This window comes from Phocoena sinus, chromosome 1 (assembly GCF_008692025.1).
Source record: "Phocoena sinus isolate mPhoSin1 chromosome 1, mPhoSin1.pri, whole genome shotgun sequence".
In the NCBI taxonomy this organism is placed as follows: Eukaryota; Metazoa; Chordata; class Mammalia; order Artiodactyla; family Phocoenidae; genus Phocoena; species Phocoena sinus.
This window is the reverse complement of record NC_045763.1, coordinates 33,297,638-33,316,733: the sequence shown is the minus strand read 5'-3', so window position 1 is coordinate 33,316,733 and position 19,096 is coordinate 33,297,638. Positions and strand designations below refer to the sequence as shown.

The window sequence follows — 19,096 nt, the reverse complement described above, 5'->3', positions numbered from 1 at the left end:
CAAGATTAAGGATATGGCCATTTGGCCTGAGGCTGGTGCCTGATCTCCTAGAAATCCCAGCTCAGCCCCCTGGCATCCCTGGGAAGAAGGGACACTCCACCACCAGCACCATAAGCCCCAGCCACACAGACACTGCAGGGCAGACAGACACAGGCTGGAAGTCAGTGATGGCCGAGCTCTCGGCAGTCATCTGTTCCTAGGCCTCGGGGGGCCAGAGACCCAGAGCAGCTGTGGGGGGTGGTACCAGTACTGGAGTCCAGGATAATCTCCATTTTCAGTGTCTTCCTACTCAGGCAGAGTGAGACGAGAGCGAACTGAAGCTACAGAGAGCCCTGGCGCAGGCCGTGGGCCGCGGTGCTCAAATGCCAAAACTTCTGAGTTTCTCCCTGTCAGCTGTGGTTGGGTGGGTGTGGGGATAACACTGTAGGACATTCAGATAGTGACAAAGGATACGAGTGGGGCTGCACCGTGGACCCTCTTCCAGTGAACTCCCAGCCTACCCTGGCCAATCATGCTTCCCTTCCTCCCAGAGACCTGGAGGGGCTCTCCCTCTCTACCCACTTCCTGTTCAGCCCCTGGCCAGAAGTGCCCTCACTGAGACCGGAAAAGGAATTCTGCTCCCAGCATCCTCTGCACCAGAACCCCCTCCTCCCTGTTCCCCAGGCCCTTTTAGCCCAGAAACCCAGAGCCCCTGATCAGCCTAAAAACTGCTGATTTTCTGCCCAGAACCCAGAGGCTCAGAGTAGCTTGATGACTTTCTCAAGGACACGCAGCGCCAGGCGCGGAGGCTTTCAGGGCACCTCCACCTTCTGATCCCCGAGTGGCTCACCTCTTCTCCCCTCCCTTGTTCTGGGCCTGGGACTCAGAATCACACCTGAGGCTCAAGGACCAGATGTCCACCTGATTCAGGGATGATATGTAAAGATGAGACAAAACAAAGAGATGGGTAGGCAACGGGGTGATTGTGGTGGTGGGGGGGATTGAATCCTTGACCTCAAAACTACACCTCTACAGGAGAAGCCGCTTTCCCATATTGTGAGTTAGTGGGCCTCCCTTACCCAAATATGCCTGAAATTCCACTATTTATGAACATTTACGTGAGGGTAAGCATTGTTCTTTCTTTGTTCTTCTTTCAAGATGCAAACGCTCCAGGAGAGGCAGGTCAAGGGGAAAGAGACTGTTGGGACAGCAAAATGTCCCTCTATAAGGAAGAAAGACATTGTGGGAGAATCCCAGGAGGACCCTCTGGGATTAGCAAAGCTGTGGACAAGGCTTGCACAAGACAAGAGCATTAGTCATTGGTTGAGTTTACATAGGCCCTACAGCAGTTCTTAGTCACAGAGCTCTCTTTCCAGGTGGCATCTCGTTCCCGAGAGGCGAGTTCATCGTCAAGCCCCTTCTAGAGGAACATGCTGGGGGGGGGGGGGTCCCTGCCCTCACACCCCAGTATGGTGTCCACGATTACCTGAGCTGTAAGCACCTGTGGCCAGCGGCCTCCTCCTCTCTCCAGCTTCCCGGGAGGGATGGGAGTGCAGGGATGGAAGAGTGAGGGGGATGTGGAAACAGAGAAAGAAAGAGGACAATGGAATGAATGGAGGAGGTGATGGGAAAGGATGGTGTGGACATCTCCCCCACTCAGACCCTTGGAACCCAAGGTGACAAGACGATGAGTCCACTCTGGCCTCTCCAGAGAGACCCTCGTTCTGTACCTGTCAGACCCTCTGATGACAACTGGTCCAGGCCTCATGACAAGGCCTGGGAGTCCCCAGCACAGGCCCAGACACCCACATAGTGGCTGGAGGCAGGTCTGAGAGAGGATGAGACAAAGAATGGAAGAGGAGGAGGAGAAGCAAGAGGAGGTGGCAGCCCCGGGGGGCCCCTACCTTTCCCCAGGGCAGAAGAAGGTGCTGCCCGGCCGGTGGCAGGTGGCAACGGGCGGGTAACGGGAGGGCGCTCCGTCGGGTACTGGCGCCCGCCGCACCTCCAGGGGCCGTAGGCCCCCGTTGCGGGCCCGTTGCACGTGCTCAAACAAGAGGGCCAGCTCTCTGCAGGACAGGGCACCGTCAGCAGCAGGCAGGGCCCTGGCACCGCCCCCTCACCCAAGGGCACTGAGCTCCTGACAGATCTTGCCAGGCCCTGCCTCTCTGGAGGTGCTCGGCAAACACCCCAGGCCCGTGTGGGCAGGGGTGGGGGTGGGAGACTAGCCTTCCTCCCTCTCTCTCTACACTCAGCTCCTGGGAAACCCTCAAGGGTGCCAAGTATGACAGTGCAGGGTGGGCGCCACTCGAGGGCACCCTCCCAAGGGGGCAGGTGGGAGCTCAAATCCACCTCACTCTCTGCTCAGCAAGCCGAGCTCCTGGACGTGGAGCTGTGCCCACCCGGAGGCCAGCGGCAGCCCTGAAATCCTCGCCCTCCAGATCCGACTGGATTTTAGGGGGAAACTGAGGCTGAGGAGGGAGACTTGATAGGGCAGCCCAGCTTCCTCCTCCTGCAGCATTCACTCTTGCCACTGGGCTCTTGGAGACCAGATTGAGGGCTCAGCTTCTTCTTAACTCTCAGGCTTTCTTGTTTCTATAACCCAAGAAGGATATCGCCTCTCTTTGTCCTCTTTGTCTATTGTATGGATGAGGAAACCGAGGTCCAGGGAAAAGGAGGATCAGTGGACCCAGAATTTCCAAACCAAGCTCTGTTCCTCTTTCCAGAGGACCCAAGACCACCTTCCCAAATCTTTCCTCCCCATCACACACCATATTTCTAACAAACCAGCCCCTGCCCCACTCCCCAAGGCCTGGCCTTGAGTCCTTAGGACTACTTCTAGAAAGGATGGCTCCTTCTAATCTAACCAGCTTCCCTGTCTCTAAGGTGGGAGCTTGCCTCTGCCAGGTGGAGAGATGGGGGGAACCAGTGTAATTCTGGGAGCCCCTCCTTCCCAGCCCCTTCTCTCCTGCTCCTCCCCTGGAAGGCCCCTGGGGCTGAGAGGGAGCGGGGATGGGGGCAGCCAGGTGTAGGGGTGAGTGGGATCACGCAACAGCTGCTCTTGGAGAACTAATGAGGCAAAAAAGGCACCGGCAAAAACGCTGAGCACAGCAGCCCGGCCCCGCCTTGCTCACTGCCCGCCTGCCCACGGGACTGAGCCGCTCTCCAAGGTCTTCATTCCTGCCTCAGGGCCTGGCCAGGCACCTGGCCACACGACCTTGGTGATGCTGTTTAGTATCCCCCTGTGTGGAGCCACCCCCGTGCAGTCTTACCCCAGCCTGGGCCAGTGGGGCGAACCCACTTCTGGGCCCTAAGGCTGCTGCCTGGGACAGTAAAATCAGTTACGCATGGGGGTGCTGGGCTGGGTGCTTGTACCCAACATGGCACACACGTTCTTGCCCACGCCACGCTGTCTCTACCCAGCTGCAATACGCCAGGGTGGCGAGCGCTAACACCGCCCCCAACTCAGACCGCGGGGAGTGAGCTGCCTGGGCCACTGCCCTGAGTGGCAACAACTCTGGGTGAGCGTGTGGCCTGCTAACCCCAGGACCCAGGGCTCAGCCAGCAGGGCAGGGCTCCACCCCACGCCCTGTGTCCAGTGTCACCGCACTCCCTGGTATAGCAGTGTGGGAGAGAGGACGGTCCAGGCTCTGGGTGACACAGGATCTACAGAGCCAGCCCCAGATGCTCCCATGGGAGCTGTCACCCCTTTGCCCCCCCACCAGGGTTGAGTCCCAGCCATTTGTCCCCAAGGAGCATTACTACCAGCCACCCACCTCCCCTTACCCCTGCAGTAGGACCTACTTGAAGGACGGGAGGATGCTGTCATAGTAGTACCAAGTGGCTGTCAGGTAGGCCCGGCTCGTGTCGGTGGAGTACAGGCGCCATGCAGCCTGGTGGTGTGGAAGAAACGGGAAGGAGGTGGTGGGGGACAAGGCATCAGAGAGGCCTCTCAGCCCCCCACCAGCCCTCTGCCCCCAAAAGAACCCAGTCCTCAGGCCAGTTGAAGGGTACTCGGAGCCAGAGGCCAGTTCCAACTCCATAGCCACCAGCAGGGCTAGAAGGAGGCCTGGAGAGAAAAGACTGCCCCGAGGTGATGTACAGTCAGCATCAGAGCCAGAGGCCTCGGAGCGTGGGAGGTAAGAGCTGCGGTTTTGTCATCAGGTAGAAGTGGGTTTCCAACCCCAGCTTTGCCACCTACTCATGTGGGCAAATTAAGTAAATGTGCAGAGCCTCAGGTTCCTCATCTGTGAAACGGACATAATACTACTTACCTAACAGAGTGTTGTGAGGACTAAATGGGCAAATGTATATTAAATGCCAAGCGCAGTGCATGGCACATAGTAGGCACTTAATACCTAGTCCCCCCTTTTTTTTAAACATCTTTATTGGATTATAATTGCTTCACAATGGTGTGTTAGTTTCTGCTTTATAACGAAGTGACCAAGTTCCAGTTTCTGCTTCATAACAAAGTGACCAAGATCCCCCTTTAAACACTCCTGTTATCCTGTTACCACAGCTGATAAATACCTATTCACTGAGTATTTGATTAATGTCTTTCTCTCTCCTTAGACTGTAAGCTGTGTCTTGGCCAGCACTGTATCCTCTGGCACCTGATGGCTGCTCTGCAAATGTTTGGGGAATGAACACTGACTGAATAAACGATTGTTACTAATAATAACCCCACCCCCTCCTTCCCAGCTGCCTGTCACTGCCCATGGGATTGACGAGGGGAGGAAACAGCATCACCTACCAACCCCTCAGCATCCATGAAGTTGCAGGGTTTCCTCTGCGGCAGGAGGGATGACGACCAGACAAGAGGAAGGACAGTCCCTCTCCCCCGAGGTAAAGCGAAGAGCCAGGTAGGGACTGTGAGTGGGGTGATCAGCGAGGGCAAGAAGGCTTGGGAGGTGCTGGGCAGGAGGAAGCAGAACTGGACCCTTCTTCGGGTGCCTCTTGTCCTTAAGGGACCGCCCACTGCTGACCTCACTGGCCAGGCACCCTCCCAAGACAGGAATATTTTTACTTCCTGCTTGCCTAGGCCCCTGGCTTGGGCTGGGGAGCAGCTGCCAGAGCTGTCTCATTAATTATGGGCACCACAATACCAGCTGTCTCTCGGCCCGGCCAGTGCCAGCCGCCTGCCCCTACGATGCCCCTCGGAAGGCCAGCTCCCAGGGAACAGCAGCCATTGTGCCCCAAGGGATGCTAGGAAGGAAAGTTTGGGCTGGTGGCTGGAGATAGTAGAGATGGGAGGGGGGGTTCCACCCTGGGGAGGAAAGATAAGGGGGCCTTGAGTCAGACCTGGGCTGGGGGGTCAGAGCATGCCCAGCTGGGGAGCAGGCCGAGGCAGGCTGTGCATATGTGCCCTGAACTATTTCTCGCCGAGGTTTCTCTTGCACAAGGCTGAGTCACGGAGTCACAAAAAAATCAGAGTCTTGCCTCAGCCCCGTGCCCCGTCGGAATGCCTCAGACAGTGGGGGAAACTGAGCCCACACACTCCTGCTTTTTTCCCACCCGTCTGGCTGTTCCTTCTCTGCCTCCTTGGCTGGCTCAACTCTGACCACCCAGCCGCGAAGTGCTGAGGTTCCTTAAAGCCCAGCTCTGGACCATCTTCTCTTCTCCTTCTGTCCTCTCCCCACTGGGCAAGCACTTCATTACCATCTGCACACAAGGCCCAGCACATTCCTCACCTCGGCTGCACACCAGTACATCAGTGGCCTCCTCAACATCCCCCCTCGGGGGCTCAGAGGCCCCTCAGACTCTGCATGCCCCAGCCAAACTCACACTCTTCATGCCCCAAGTCTGGTCCCCCTCCAGTGAGGAGGGTCATCCACCATCCAGTCAGGCAAGCCAGTCACCCTGCTATCTCCCTCTCCCTCACTCCTGATGTCACCGATTTTACCTCCTAAATACGCAGCATCTGCCTATTTCCTTCCATCTCATCTGTTGCTACCCTAGTCCAAGTCACCCGCCACCCCGCCTCACCCAGACTGTTCCCAGAGCCTCTTATCTGCTCCCTCCACACACCACATCCAATCCACTCACCACCTTTCAGAACACGTATCTGATCATGTCACCCCTTCCTCCTGCTCCATACCTGTTAATGGATCCTAATTGTTCTTAGGAAAATGTTAAATTCCTCTCTCTGGCCCTCAGGTCTAGGCCTCGCCCACTTATCCAAACCCTTCCACTTGAGCTTTCTGTTCCCGTCTCAACTAGCTTCCTTCCTGTTCATCAAACACGCCCTGCTCCCTTTCACCACGGGACCGTTGCACACGCTGTTCCCTTACCTCGAAGGCTTCCCCCTTCACCTCTTCACCTAGTTAACTCCTACCCATCCTCCAGCTCTCTGCTCAAGTGTCAGTTTCCCAGTGTAGTCATCCCTGAGTTCCCCTTTAAGGTCAGATCAGGCCAGGTCCCCTGTAAAATGCTCTTCAGAGAACAATTTCTTTCTTTCAACGTGTTTCTCTCGGTTTGTAGCTACAACATTCACTTGCGGGGTGAATTAAGGTGTTGGGAGTAGAACAGGCTTACTGATGACTGCACAGCTGATGGGTGGCAGGACTGGGTTTCCACTAGGGACCTAGGGCCTCTTGTCCAGTCTCCACTCCACATCAGGCCATGTAGAGTTGGGGTTGCAGTGGGTCAATGGGACAGCTCTGGCTAGCCCTGGACTGGGCATGTGGTGCAGGGAGAAATTTCTGACAATCTTAGCCAGCGTCCTAGCTCTGTCCCTGACTTGGCACGTGACGCCAGAAAAGTCACATCTCTCTGAGCTTCAAAGTGGAGTCATAGTTGTGAAGCTGGGACACGAGGGTCATCATACAGAGCTGACACACCAATTCAGTTCAGGGGCTTCCTGGGCATCCCGTACCTGGATGAGGTTGGCTGCTGGCATCCTCCGCTTCTCAAAGTGCTTCTGCCTGTGCTGCTCCTGCACCTTCAGGGCAAAGCCGGAGCCAAGGATGCCCTAGGACGATAGGCATGGTTCGCGGAATATGGTGATGGTGGGGACAACAAAAGGCAGCAAAGGTGCCCCCACCGCTGCCCATCTGAGGTGCCCACCACCACTCATGCAAATGCTGGACGGGGCTTAAGCAGGATCTGTCCCCAGGACGCCCCCGCCCAGGGCTGGGCCATCCTAAGTGGAGGGGGACTCACGGCAGGCAAGGCAAAGAAGGAGACGCCTATTAAGGCGAAGCCAGCAGCCAGGACCCTGCCCAGCCACGTGTGTGGTGTCTTGTCACCATAGCCAATGGTCGTCAGTGTAATCTGGGAACACAAACAGGTTACCTGCAGGGCTGGTTACGGGGGCCACCCGCAGGAGCTTGTTGGGTCACAGGCAGGTGGGAGCCTGATCACAAGGGAGGGGGCCTCCATGGTTGCCCACAGGGACTGGTCACAAGGACTTGTCACGGGGGCTGGTTAGAGGCATAAGTGGATTCTCCCCCTCCCCCGTGCTGGTGGAGGAGAGGGGTACAGGTCACAAGGGCTTGATGTAGGGAACTAGATGGGGTCACATGCTGGTCCACTGGAGGACTAACACAGAGGCTGGTCACGAAGGCCCCAGCCTTAGTCGAGAGGACAGGGACAGGCCCCTAGGTCGGGGTCACGATGATCAGGCCGGGGAGGGTCCCAGGGAGAAGGGCGGCCCTGCACAGACCCTCACGCACCGTCCCCCACCAGAGCGAGTCGGCGTAGGAGGAGAAGTCGGAGTTGGCGTCCTTCTCAGCCAGATAGACCAGGAAGGAGGTGAAGATGAGCACCAGAAACCCGAGGTACCAGGCGGTGATCAGCTCCTGTGGGGTCAGCAAGGGATGAGACCATACACCTGGCACAGGTGGGGAGGTGGACGGCTCCCAGAATGGCCTATGGGAGGCGTTCTGAAAAGGGATAAGAGTACCGACCTCTCGGAAGTCCCTGGAGGTGGCTCTGCCTGCCTTTCTTTCTCAGCAACTCCCTTCAAGGAGACCCTGCCCCGCCTTCAAGGAAGAGCGAGGCCCTCACAAAACCTCAGAGCACGCCCCGGCCCTGCACTTGACCCTCCAGGTTCCACGCTCAGACCTCCGCCCACAAGCCCATCTTGCACCGCCCCCCAAGCCCCACTTTCAGGCTTCCATCCCGCCCCACACCCTGTCGCGCCCCAGCCCCACCCTCAGACCCCGCTCCAGCTCCCCACTTCCCTGTAAGCGTAGACCCCCAAACCCGGAAGCTTCCAATTGAGACTCTCAAGCCCTGCCCTTCAGGCCCCGCCTCCTGGCCTCGTCCTGACCTCCCCTCCAGACCCCGCCCTTGCCCCGCCCCCCGAGGTAGCCCCTGTGGCCTCGCCCGCGCTGGGTCCCTGGTCTCCCCTACCACGGCCCCGCCTCCGCGCGGCCCCGCCCCTCCAGCTGCCGCACCAGCTCCGCCCCGGACGCGCCCCCGAACACGCCCGGCCTCACCTTGCTGTGAGCGTAGACCACCGAGCCCAGCAGCTTCCAGGTGCCGCCGCGGCGGTCCATGCGCACCATGCGCAGGATCTGCAGGAAGCGCATGCTGCGCAACGCAGACGTGGCAAAGATGTTGCCCTGCGTGCCGGCGGCGATGACGGCCACTGAGGCCACGAACACGATGAAGTCTGCAGGGGCGAAGAGCGGGCGAGGTCATGGCCAGCGCCGGGGAGCCAACCTACCCTGTGCCTGGACCCGAGGTTGGGGGTTCCTGGGGCCGAGGGGGCGATTGGGAAGGTCTGTTGAGTCTGTGTCAGCAGCCAGGGTCCTGGGGTCAGGGTGTTAACCCTGGGGCTTGGGGGTCAAGAGTCAGGCGGGTCTGGGTAGGCCCATTACCGATGACACAGAAGGGTTTTCTGGCAAAGCGGAAACGGCCCTGCCATCCTCGGTAGCGGCAGCAGCATCCCGCGGACCAGATGCGGATGATGTACTCCAGACCAAACACCACGATCATCACGAATTCCTGTGGGACCAGGGGCCTGAGTTCTGGTCCCCACTCTTCAGGACCGGGGTCTAGGTCACACGGCACCCACCCAGCCCGGAGTCCCTGGGTTAGGGGTACTAGGATTTCCTCAGACCACCTCTCCTGGAGGTTCTTACACCTGGATGGACCTGAGGAGGATTCCAGAAGGAAGTGGCTTCTTCCATGTCTTCCAAAGAGACTGAAAGCCCAAATCTATCCTCCCTTGCTGTCCCCATGAGCTGTCTGGGTTTTTCTTCTCCTCATCCCACCCTCCCCCTCCCAGCCATCCCAGCCTCTGTAACCCTGACCAGGTGACATAAGGGGTGGTTGGTTGTCTGTCACTGTGACCCTCCAAGGTGCTTCCCATTAGGGGGAAAACCCCCATCACACCAGGGGTGGTGTTAGCAGTTTTGATCCTGAGAAGGAGTGGCTCTCCTCTGGGCCCATCATAAGCCCTGGCATAGAGGCGGGAGCTCTCCCAACACCTGCTATAAAGCAAGGGATGAAGCCCAGAGAGGGGCAGCCACCAGGTCAGAGAACACAGCACAGCAAGCCACTCTCTGAGCCATGGTATGAGAAGCCTCACTCCACCTTCACCCTCAGACCAGAGGTGCTACCCCGACACAGCCTCCCTCAGACCCAGACTCCGGCACTCACCAAGATAAGGAGACACTCGTTGGCAATTTCCTGGTGCTCCTGGATAGTGGACAGCACGGACAGCACCAGGCAGCTGAAGACCAGCAAAAATCTGCAATAGCAGCATGAAGGAGAGAGTTAGACTGCTGCATGGACAGGGCAGCCAAGGAGCCTCTGGCAGGGGGCTGCAGAGTCAGAGGAGGAGGAGGAGGAGGGAAGCTTCATTTGGGAAGAATAATCTGGAAAGCAGACTAAGAATCAGAGTTCCTTGGAGCTGTGGCTTGGTGCTGGACACCAAAGGGAGAAGCCCCCGAGCTCCAGGAGGCTGCTGAGCTCACAGACACCTTACAGCCCTCTCAGTTGCCCTTGATGCAGCTGCCGCTCACAGAGGTGGTCACTGAGCTGTGGGTGGTAGGTCTGTCTGGGCTGGCTGAGGGAGGGACCCAGGAATCCCCCCTTCCCTATGAATTCCAAGATGGCAGAAGCATGGTTTCACCTGCAGAATGAGGACAATTGCCTCTGCCTTCGTGGGTTCTTATGGAATTAAATACTGAGACAGCTAGGGAAGGAAAGGGGATTGAGGAAGACAGATAGGGAGGGAACATGCAGAGGGGGAGAGGGTGTGGGAGGGCAATCAGGCAGCAGGGAGCCATGCCATCGAGGCCTGGAACTTCCCTGGAACTTCCCGGAGGGCAGTGGAAAGCTACTGAGTGGCTCAGAACCAGATGGTTAGAAATGGAAGGAACTTTAGAATCCAACTCATCTGACACTCCCCTCAACCCTAATTGCACACATGAGGAAACTGAGGCCCAGAGGAGGAAAGGGATTCACCCAAGGTCACCCAGGATGTCCAGGACAGGGGTGAGATTAGAGCCAGGGTTTCCAACTCCCCAGTGGATGGGAAGAGGGGAAAGGGCGTGAGGAGAGAAGCTGCTGGACTCAGGGAGAATGTGAATATGTGAGGGAAGACAAGATGTGGGGCACAGGCTGCAGATGCGGCAAAAGGGAACAATGCTGGCCTCCCGGAAGCACTCCTCCTTTTGATGGGGGTGTTGCTCCTGGAAGAGACTCCAGAGGGCATGGGCTTCTCCGGAAACGCACAGACCTACAGCCTCTCCAAAGTGTTCCCAGAGTGTCCCCACCTGGGACTGCTGACACTGCATTCTGCCTGAAACGACTCACCACTGGAGCCTGATGAGATGCTGTTCACGGTCCCCTCGCCCCAGCACTCCTGCTGGGATGCCCTGATCCCACTGTTCCCTCAGAACGCCCCTCCCAGTGCTCGCCTCCCAAGTCACTGTCTATGGCGCTTTATTTGTGTTCATATTTCATCGTGGCAGGGGCATGGGCTCCGAGTCAGAGAGACGCGGGTTCAAATTCCGGCCCTGCTGTGTGTGTGACCCTGGACAAGTCACCTACCTTCTCTGAGCCAGTCTCGGCATCCGTAAAGTGGGGGCTGACGGGGGGATGGGGTGGGACATGGGAAGGGCGTGGCTCCACCCTGGCCCACTTACACCTCCCTGGACAGGGCTCCCAGCCTGCGTGGAGGGCAGGTATAGGGCTGCAGCCCAGCACATGCCCCAGGGCAGGGAGGATGTAGGTGGTAGATGTCAGTAAAAGGTTTTGGTTGAATGAGTGAGGAAGAGGAGGCCTCCTGTGCCAGTTCCAGGCAGGAGCTGAGTCAGCAAAGACGTAAAGCACAGGGAGAGGTTGGGGAGAACACCAGCTCCTTGTGTTCAATAATTAACCACAGCAAACGCAGCGAACCCAGTGCCGCATCCACTGGGAATGGGGACCACCACCGACACAGGGCTCAGGGGCGGAAGGGTACTCCTGAGGTTATTCCATCCAGCCCCCTCCTCTGGGAGGCCTGCAGCCAAATTTTGATGGGCCTTCACCCCAGCCCTGGACAGAAATCCTTTAATCCCACTGCTCAGCTGACCTCAGGCAAATGGGTCACGTTTGGGGCTTCCTGCTGAGTGTTTCAAGATTTTTTTTTTCTCACCACTATTCTTTCCACGTCGATAGGTACACATCTCTAAAATGTCCACTTCACAATAGGTTACGTGAAAAAAGCAGATTATGAAACCTTAAAGCAATGTGATTCCAACTTTTAAAATATAGATATTTTGTGTATACATACCAAGAATCAGCAGGGCTGATCTCTGGGTGGCAAAATTAAGAATGATTTGGCATTTGTTTTGCTTTTTGCTTATCTTCATTTCTTAGTTTTTTGGGGTTTTTTGCGGTACGCGGGCCTCTCACTGTTGTGGCCTCTCCCGTTGCGGAGCACAGGCTCCAGACGCACAGGCTCAGCAGCCATGGCTCATGGGCCCAGCCGCTCCACGGCATGTGGGATCTTCCCGGATCGGGGCACGAACCCGTGTCCCCTGCATCGGCAGGCGGACTCTCAACCACTGCGCCACCAGGGAAGCTCATTTCTTAGTATTTTTAAAGAATAAACATGTGCTGCTTGGGTAATAACAAACTAACATCAATTTTAAAATGCATTTCCTTAAAAATACAAACGGGGGGGAAAAACCTTTAAATTCTGTCCCCACCCCTTTACCATAAGAGCCCTGGCCACTTTTTTAAAATAAATTTATTTATTTATTTTTGGCTGTGTTGGGTCTTTGTTGCTGTGCGCGGGCTTTCTCTAGTTGTGGTGGGCGGGGGCTACTCTTCATTGCGGTGCACAGGCTTCTCATTGCAGTGGCTTCTCTTGTTGCGGAGCACGGGCTCTAGGCTCATGGGCTTCAGTAGTTGTGGCACATGGGCTCAGTAGTTGTGGCGTACGGGCTTAGTTGCTCCATGGCATGTGGGATCTTCCTGGACCAGGGATCGGACCCATGTCCCCTGCATTGGCAGGCGGATTCTTAACCACTGTGCCACCAGGGACGCCCCCAGCCTTGGCCATTTAGCAGGTGTGAGGGTGTGGCAGCCTCTCCCCGAGTCCAGTTCACCTGTCAACGGCCTGCTCAACATCTCTTCTCGGTTGTCCAGGGGCCTCTCAAACCCAACGTGTCCAAAAACAAACTCTCAATTTGCCCTAAAATCTCTCTCCTCTCTGGTTGCCCCATCTCAGGAATGGCACCACCTTCCATCCAGGGGCTCAGGCCAAGTATCTAAAGAGTGACCCTTGACTCTTCCTTTCCCTCACCCTCCACATCCCGTCCTTTAGCAATTTCTATTGGCTCTAACTACAGAATGTAGCCCTGGACGGACTAACCCCCATCATCTCACCCCGACTGGTCTCCCTGCCTCCACTCTGGCCCAACAGGAACCCTCTTCAAAGCAATCAGTGTGATTTTCCTACAAAGCAAAGCTGGAAACCAGGACTCTCCACAGAACTCTCCTCTGATTTCCTATGGCACTTAGAGAGCGGCAGTCAAATTCCTCAGCATGTCCAGCAAGGCCCTGTGAGATCCGGTCCCACCCAGCCCTTGAACTTGATCTGCTTCTCTCCAGCCCCTCCATCATTGTGCTCCAGCCATTCTACCTCCCTGCCATTCCTGGAACACATCAAAAGTTTTTCCATCTCCAGGCTTTGCACTTGCTTTGCTGTTTCCTCTGCCTATTTATTGCTCCCGTACTCATCCAGATCTCTGTTCAAACATCACTTCCTTGGAGAGGCCTTCCCCAGCCACCCCCTCTCCAAAGTAATGGCCCCATCCCCGCTCTCTCTCCCCTGAATCTGCTTTATTTATTTTTTCATAGACTGAGTAAACGAACAGCAGAAATTCATCTTAAACAAACCTCAAAACACCGCGTCACCAAAGCCCCCAGTTTGTACCCACTGCAGAGGCTCCCAAAGTTCCAAGCACATCCATTCCTGACCCGTTGGGCCCCCCAGCAGCCTTCCTGAGAAGCGAAGAGAAGGTAAGTCTCCAACCCTGACCAGCTCTATTTGGTAGACACTGTTTAAAAAACGCCTGAACTTCGCCTCCTCCAGCCTTCATACACTGGCTGGGGGTTAGATGCTCAGTACAGTTGAACAGATATACTTAGTTTGTCAGAGAACATCTTGTGTTCCAGGCAGCTGAATAATTATCCCCATCTTCCAGTTGAGGAAATGGGCCCAGGGAGGGGCAGACTTGCTCCAGGTCACTCAGTGAATCCATGGCAGAGCTAGGGCCCAAGCTGCCTTGGCCCTCCTGAGAGGTCCTCACACAGACACCCATTCTTGGGACAGCAGAGAGAGATCATGTCTGGAGCTTAGGGATGGAGGGGACAGGGAGAAGGAGCCCTGAGCTGGGATCTGGTCATGTCTGCCAGAACCAGTGTGTGACTTCATTCACACAACAAATAAGGATTGTCTAAGGATTGTCTCTGGCCCCTTCTGAGGCTTCAGTTTCCCCATCTAAAAAGTATAGGTGGTACACAGGAGCTGGCTGGCTTGGGCCCTCTAAAATCACTCCAGGGCTTCCCTGGTGGCGCAGTGGTTGAGAGTCCGCCTGCCGATGCAGGGGACACGGGTTCGTGCCCCGGTCCGGGAAGATCCCACATGCCGCGGAGCGGCTGGGCCCGTGAGCCATGGCCGCTGGGGCTGCGAGTCCGGAGCCTGTGCTCCGCAACGGGAGAGGCCACGACAGTGAGAGGCCCGCGTACCGCAAAAAATAATAATAATAAATAAATAAAAAATAAAATCACTCCAGCAGAAAGGCCAGGCTGGCAGCCACTTACTGGAGCATCTTTGCCCAGCATGCCTGGCTGCAACTTGGGGCCCATGTTCTCCCTTGCCCAGCCCAGCAGGCAGAGCTGGGACGGGTGGGTGATGCCTGGCTGGCTCTCCCTGGTTAGAGCTTATTGTGAGACTTACTGCAGGCCTTCCTCCCCCACTCACCCATTCTGTGACCATCCCACTCATTCAGGAGGGCAGCAAGGAGATTAGGGATGAATAGGTGAATGGTTTGCTTGGATCCATGGTTGTCAAACTACAGTGGGCATCAGAATCACCTGGCAGGCTTATTAAAATACTGATTTCTGGGCCTCACTCCTACAGCATTTGATTCAGTAAGTATGAATTGGGGCCTGAGAATATGCATTTCTACAAAGTTCCTGGTGATGCTAATGCTGCTCCCCCGGGGACCACACTTTGAGAATCACCAGGTTAGTGAACGGGAGTGGTCGTGGCTGACTCAATTACTAGCCAACTCAAGGCTTTTTAAACAGCTGTAATCATTGCCTCCCCCCACCCCCACCCCACCCCGGGGCCTTCCTCAAATTAATGCCAGGGAACCCCAACCCTAACCCTAACCCTAGCCACAGTGTACGAAGGCGGGGGTCGGGGTGGGGGAGGAAAAGCCTGCTGGGGAGGTGGGTCTCATGCCAACCTCAGCTTCACCCCAGTTCGCTGTGTGACCCCATAACTGGTCCTGCTGGCCAAGGCTTCCTGTTGGCCAGGCACTGGCGGGACCCTCCATGTGCATATTCATAACCCCTCCTCCCAGCACTTCCATGAGAGCGGCACCACAGTCACCGTGGTCCATCAGTGAGGAGACAGGCTCCGAGAGGTGTACGATGGCTGTACAACTCTGTAAATACACTAAAAACCACCGAATTGTGTGCACTTTAAAAGGGGGGCACGTGGGGAGCTTCCCTGGTGGCGCAGTGGTTGAGAGTCCACCTGCCGATGCAGGGGACACGGCTTCGTGCCCCGGTCCGGGAAGATCCCACATGCCGCGGAGCGGCTAGGCCCGTGAGCCATGGCCGCTGAGCCTGCGCATCCGGAGCCTGTGCTCCGCAACGGGAGAGGCCACAACAGTGAGAGGGCTGCATACCGCAAAAAAAAAAAAAAAAAAAAAGGAAAAAAGAAGATAGAAAGAAAGGTATACTAGGTTGTCCAAAGCCATAGGGCCAGGACCTGAACCCAAGTCCACCTGGACCACCAAGGCATAGTGCCTCTCTGGGCCTCAGTTTCCCTGTCTGCAACATGAGGTGGGGAGTGTCAGCCTTATGACTACCCAGCAGTGGGGTAGAAGGGAAGGGTGAGCCATGAGTTCAGCTCCACACTCTCTGGGGATGTCTGTGGAGAGACAGATGCTTGAAGGCTGGAGAGATGGGGATATGGAAGGCAAGAGGGCTGGGGTAGGGTGGGTTAGGCAGCAGAAAAGAGGTTATCGCCTAACCTCTCTGAGCCACATTTACTTAAGAAATGCAGGGACTTCCCTGGTGGCGCAGTGGTTGAGAATCCGCCTGCCAATGCAGGGGTACGGGTTCGATCCCTGGTCCCGGAAGATCCCACATGCCGCGGAACAACTAAGCCCGTGTGCCACAACTACTGAGCCTGTGCTCTAGAGCCCACGAGCCACAACTACTGAGCCCACACGCCACAACTACTGAAGCCGGCGTGCATAGAGCCCGTGCTCCACAATAGAAGCCACTGCAATGAGACGCCCGCACACCACAATGAAGAGTGGCCCCCACTCACCGCAACTAGAGAAAGCCCGTGGGCAGCAATGAAGACCCAACACAGCCAAAAATAAATAAATAATAATAATAAAAGAAATTGTTCACTGCCATCCACACTCAGCCAGTTTTATTGTAAAGCCAGCAATTAATCATACAGGCCCCCAAGATACTAACGAGTGTAACACAGTGGTGATATGATGGATGAAGTGGTAACAATGTACCCAGAGGCTGGGGGGGAACCCCAAGACGGCTTTAGCAGAGTCAAAGTAGAGGGATCAGTGAAGAGGCGGAGGTGACGAGGACAGGGGTGGGGTGCCCCAAGCAGAGGAAGCAGGATGTGTGTGCAAGCAACAGAGAGGTGGGAGCCTGGAGGCAGCACAGGGCAGCTGGTAGTTCTAGCAAGTGCGGGCCTAAACTGAAGGGGCAGAGGAGAAACCAGAGACGGCCAGATCAGGCACCCTCAGACCTTACGAACGTTACCTAAAGGCAATGGAAAGCCACTGAAGAGTTTTAACAGAGGGAACGATATGGTCTGATTTGTGTTTCACAACCACAACTCAGGGGCAGTAGGAACCATGGATTAGAGACTGATCGGGAAAAGCAAGTAGGAAGCTCCACAATAGTTCAGATGAGAGATGACAGTGCAACACGAAAGAGAAGTGAATGGACTGGATAAAGTGTTAGAAAGTGTTAGGAAGTAGGACTTGATGGTTAACTGGAAATGGGGACAATGAGAGAGAATAACTCATATTTCTGGTGTGGGGACTGGATGGATGAAGGTGCCATGACTGAACTGAGATGGGAGAGCCCAGTGGAGGAGCGGGTGTGGGGGTGATGCGCTCCGTTTTGGACGTGTTGAGATGGAGAGGGCTGGGCAAACACTCTGGGTATGAAGATAGAAACCTGAGCCGGAAATGTGGATCTGGGGGACATCGAGGGAGAGGTGGTGACTGAGGCCATGGGTGCGGCTGAGACAGTCCAGAGAGCATGAGGCAAAGTTAGAGGAGGAACCAATGGAACCCCAGGGGTGCAGAGGGTGGAGAGACCCTCTACCCAGACTGGGATGGAGCAGCCAGTGAGATGGGATAGAAACCAGAAGAGAGAGGTGCCAGGCCAGGAGAAGAAAGTGTTTCAAGGAGGGAGTGTGGACGACAGTGTCAAATGCTACCAAGAGGTCAAGCAAGGCCTGAAAAATGTCCACTGGATTTGGTGACACATTGGTCACTGGGTACCTTGGCAAGGCCAGCCACGGGGCAGGGGGGTGCTGGAGCAGGTCTAGATGGGATGAGAAAGGGAGAGGGGCCGTGAGGAAGTGGAAACAGTTGAGTGGAGGTATAACTATTTAAAGAAGTTTAAAGTGTAGAGGCTGAGATCCGTAGCTGGAGAAGGATACGGAGCACAGGGAATAAGCCATTGTTCTTTTTGTGGTTGTGGTTGTTGTTTTAAGATGAGAGAGCCAGAGTGGAAGGAGCCAGGAGAGAAGGAGAAGTTGAAGATGTGAGAGAGAGACGCAGTGATCAATGGAGTGAAGTCCCCAGGGCAGCTGGGAGGCTGGGATCCAGAGCAGGGGAAGGGCTGGTGCTGAGCAGAGAGGACCCCCGCAGTTTCCATGGTGACAGGCGGGAAGAGGGAGAGACCAGGTGGGAGAGGAGATTGGGGGACAGATGGGAGAAGCCTAAAGAGTCCCCATCAGGGGACTCGGCTTTCTCTGGGAAGAGGAGGCCAGATCTACTTTTCAGTAGGGAGCAGAGTGGGTGGGGGTCTGAAGAGGTTCGAAACCGCAGGTGTGGAGAATGGGAAAGTGAGTTGACCAGGCCCTGGAGAGGGGTCCAATGGGAACACAGGACGGTTATCCCCATAGGGGAGGATGGGAGAAAAGACCTAGAACATCGCAGGTGCTCCACACACGCATTTTTGGTTTGGCTTGGGTTGGGCTGGGCTTTTTTTGCTTTTTTAAGCATGATGATTCTGAGGGAGGAAGGAGCCTGTGTGGGATGAGGGAACCTCCCCGCTCCCCACAAGGCCAAAGTAAATGCAGTTCCAGGCCCTGCCCCTTCCTTCCCACTGGGTCTCCTTCCTTCCTTCCTTCTCTCCAGTGTCCCCCCTCCCACACTGAGCCCTGCCAGGGTCTGCCCCCGGCCTGGCCACCAGCTGGCTCTCTCATTTCTGCATCTGGCCTTGGGAGAGTGTGACTCTTTCCTTGCCTCCCAGACCAGGACCCCAAATGCAAGGTTCTATCTTCCCTTGGCTATGGAACCCTGGGGCCAGTCTGTCCCCATTCAGCCAAGGTTCCTGGAAGGCAGAGGCCATGACCCCCACCACCTTCCAGCAGAAAAGGGCTTCTTAAACCCCAAACCCGAGCTGATACTGATGAAGGAACTTCAACTAGACCTGAGAGGCACTTCCTGACAGAGGTGCAGTGTGGCCCAGAGGGTCCCAGGCTCCTCTGGGAAGAACAGGCTCGAACTTTCTCTTGCAGGGGGATAAAGGGTAGGGGCAGTCAGCCAGGCCTCAGAGTGAGGCTCTTTCCAAGAATCCTCAGGGGCTGGGACGAGAAGTTTCCCCTGATCCAGCGATTCTAAATATGGCAAAGGGAGCAAAAGCACGTGACCCAGGGCCCCGCACCAGGGCTGCTGCTGCGGCCGCCGTTTCTCTGGGCCAGAGGCCTGTGCTGGGGCTCAGGGCTAGGAGTGAGGTCTCAGTGGAGTCCCAGTTTCCCCATCTGCAACACGATGGTAGGGGACAACTCAGAAACGGCTAAAGTCCCTTTAGCCTTACAGCTCTCCAGCCGTGGGGCAGAAGGGAAAGGGCTGGCCTTCAGCTCAGTTCCAGATTCTTTGAGGATGTCCCTGGAGGGACAGCAGCTGCCAGTACATAGTACAAACTATGAAAAAAATGTGCCCTCCTGGAGGACCAATTAGAAAAGGCATTCCCTTTAGCATGAAAAATGATAGAAACTGACCCTTCCAAATGACCCCATTAGAACCAGGTAACCCTTGCCCTGGGCTGACCCACCCTCAAGCACAGGCTGCATTTGGCACCACTCACCCTCTCAGCCCAGCCCTTTGCATCATACAGGGCACACAGGACATGGGGCAGCTCTGGAGATGGCCCTGACAGC

General features: G+C 56.1%; 1 protein-coding gene across 2 annotated transcripts in view; it reads right to left on the bottom strand.

Moving 5' to 3' along the window:
- The window catches only part of KCNQ4 (potassium voltage-gated channel subfamily Q member 4), a 56,554-nt gene that overhangs the window by 14,600 nt on the left and 22,858 nt on the right, over positions 1–19,096 (bottom strand). Inside the window, exons 2-9 of one of the 2 annotated variants that reach the window (XM_032614304.1) lie at positions 9,586–9,676; positions 8,802–8,928; positions 8,418–8,593; positions 7,650–7,775; positions 7,138–7,248; positions 6,851–6,946; positions 3,781–3,869; positions 1,884–2,045 (exon numbers count right to left, since the gene is read on the bottom strand). In XM_032614304.1, the coding sequence (XP_032470195.1) occupies positions 1,884–2,045; positions 3,781–3,869; positions 6,851–6,946; positions 7,138–7,248; positions 7,650–7,775; positions 8,418–8,593; positions 8,802–8,928; positions 9,586–9,676 (978 nt within the window). The remainder of the gene's footprint in view (positions 1–1,883; positions 2,046–3,780; positions 3,870–6,850; positions 6,947–7,137; positions 7,249–7,649; positions 7,776–8,417; positions 8,594–8,801; positions 8,929–9,585; positions 9,677–19,096) is intronic. The other variant, XM_032614313.1, reaches the window with a different exon arrangement.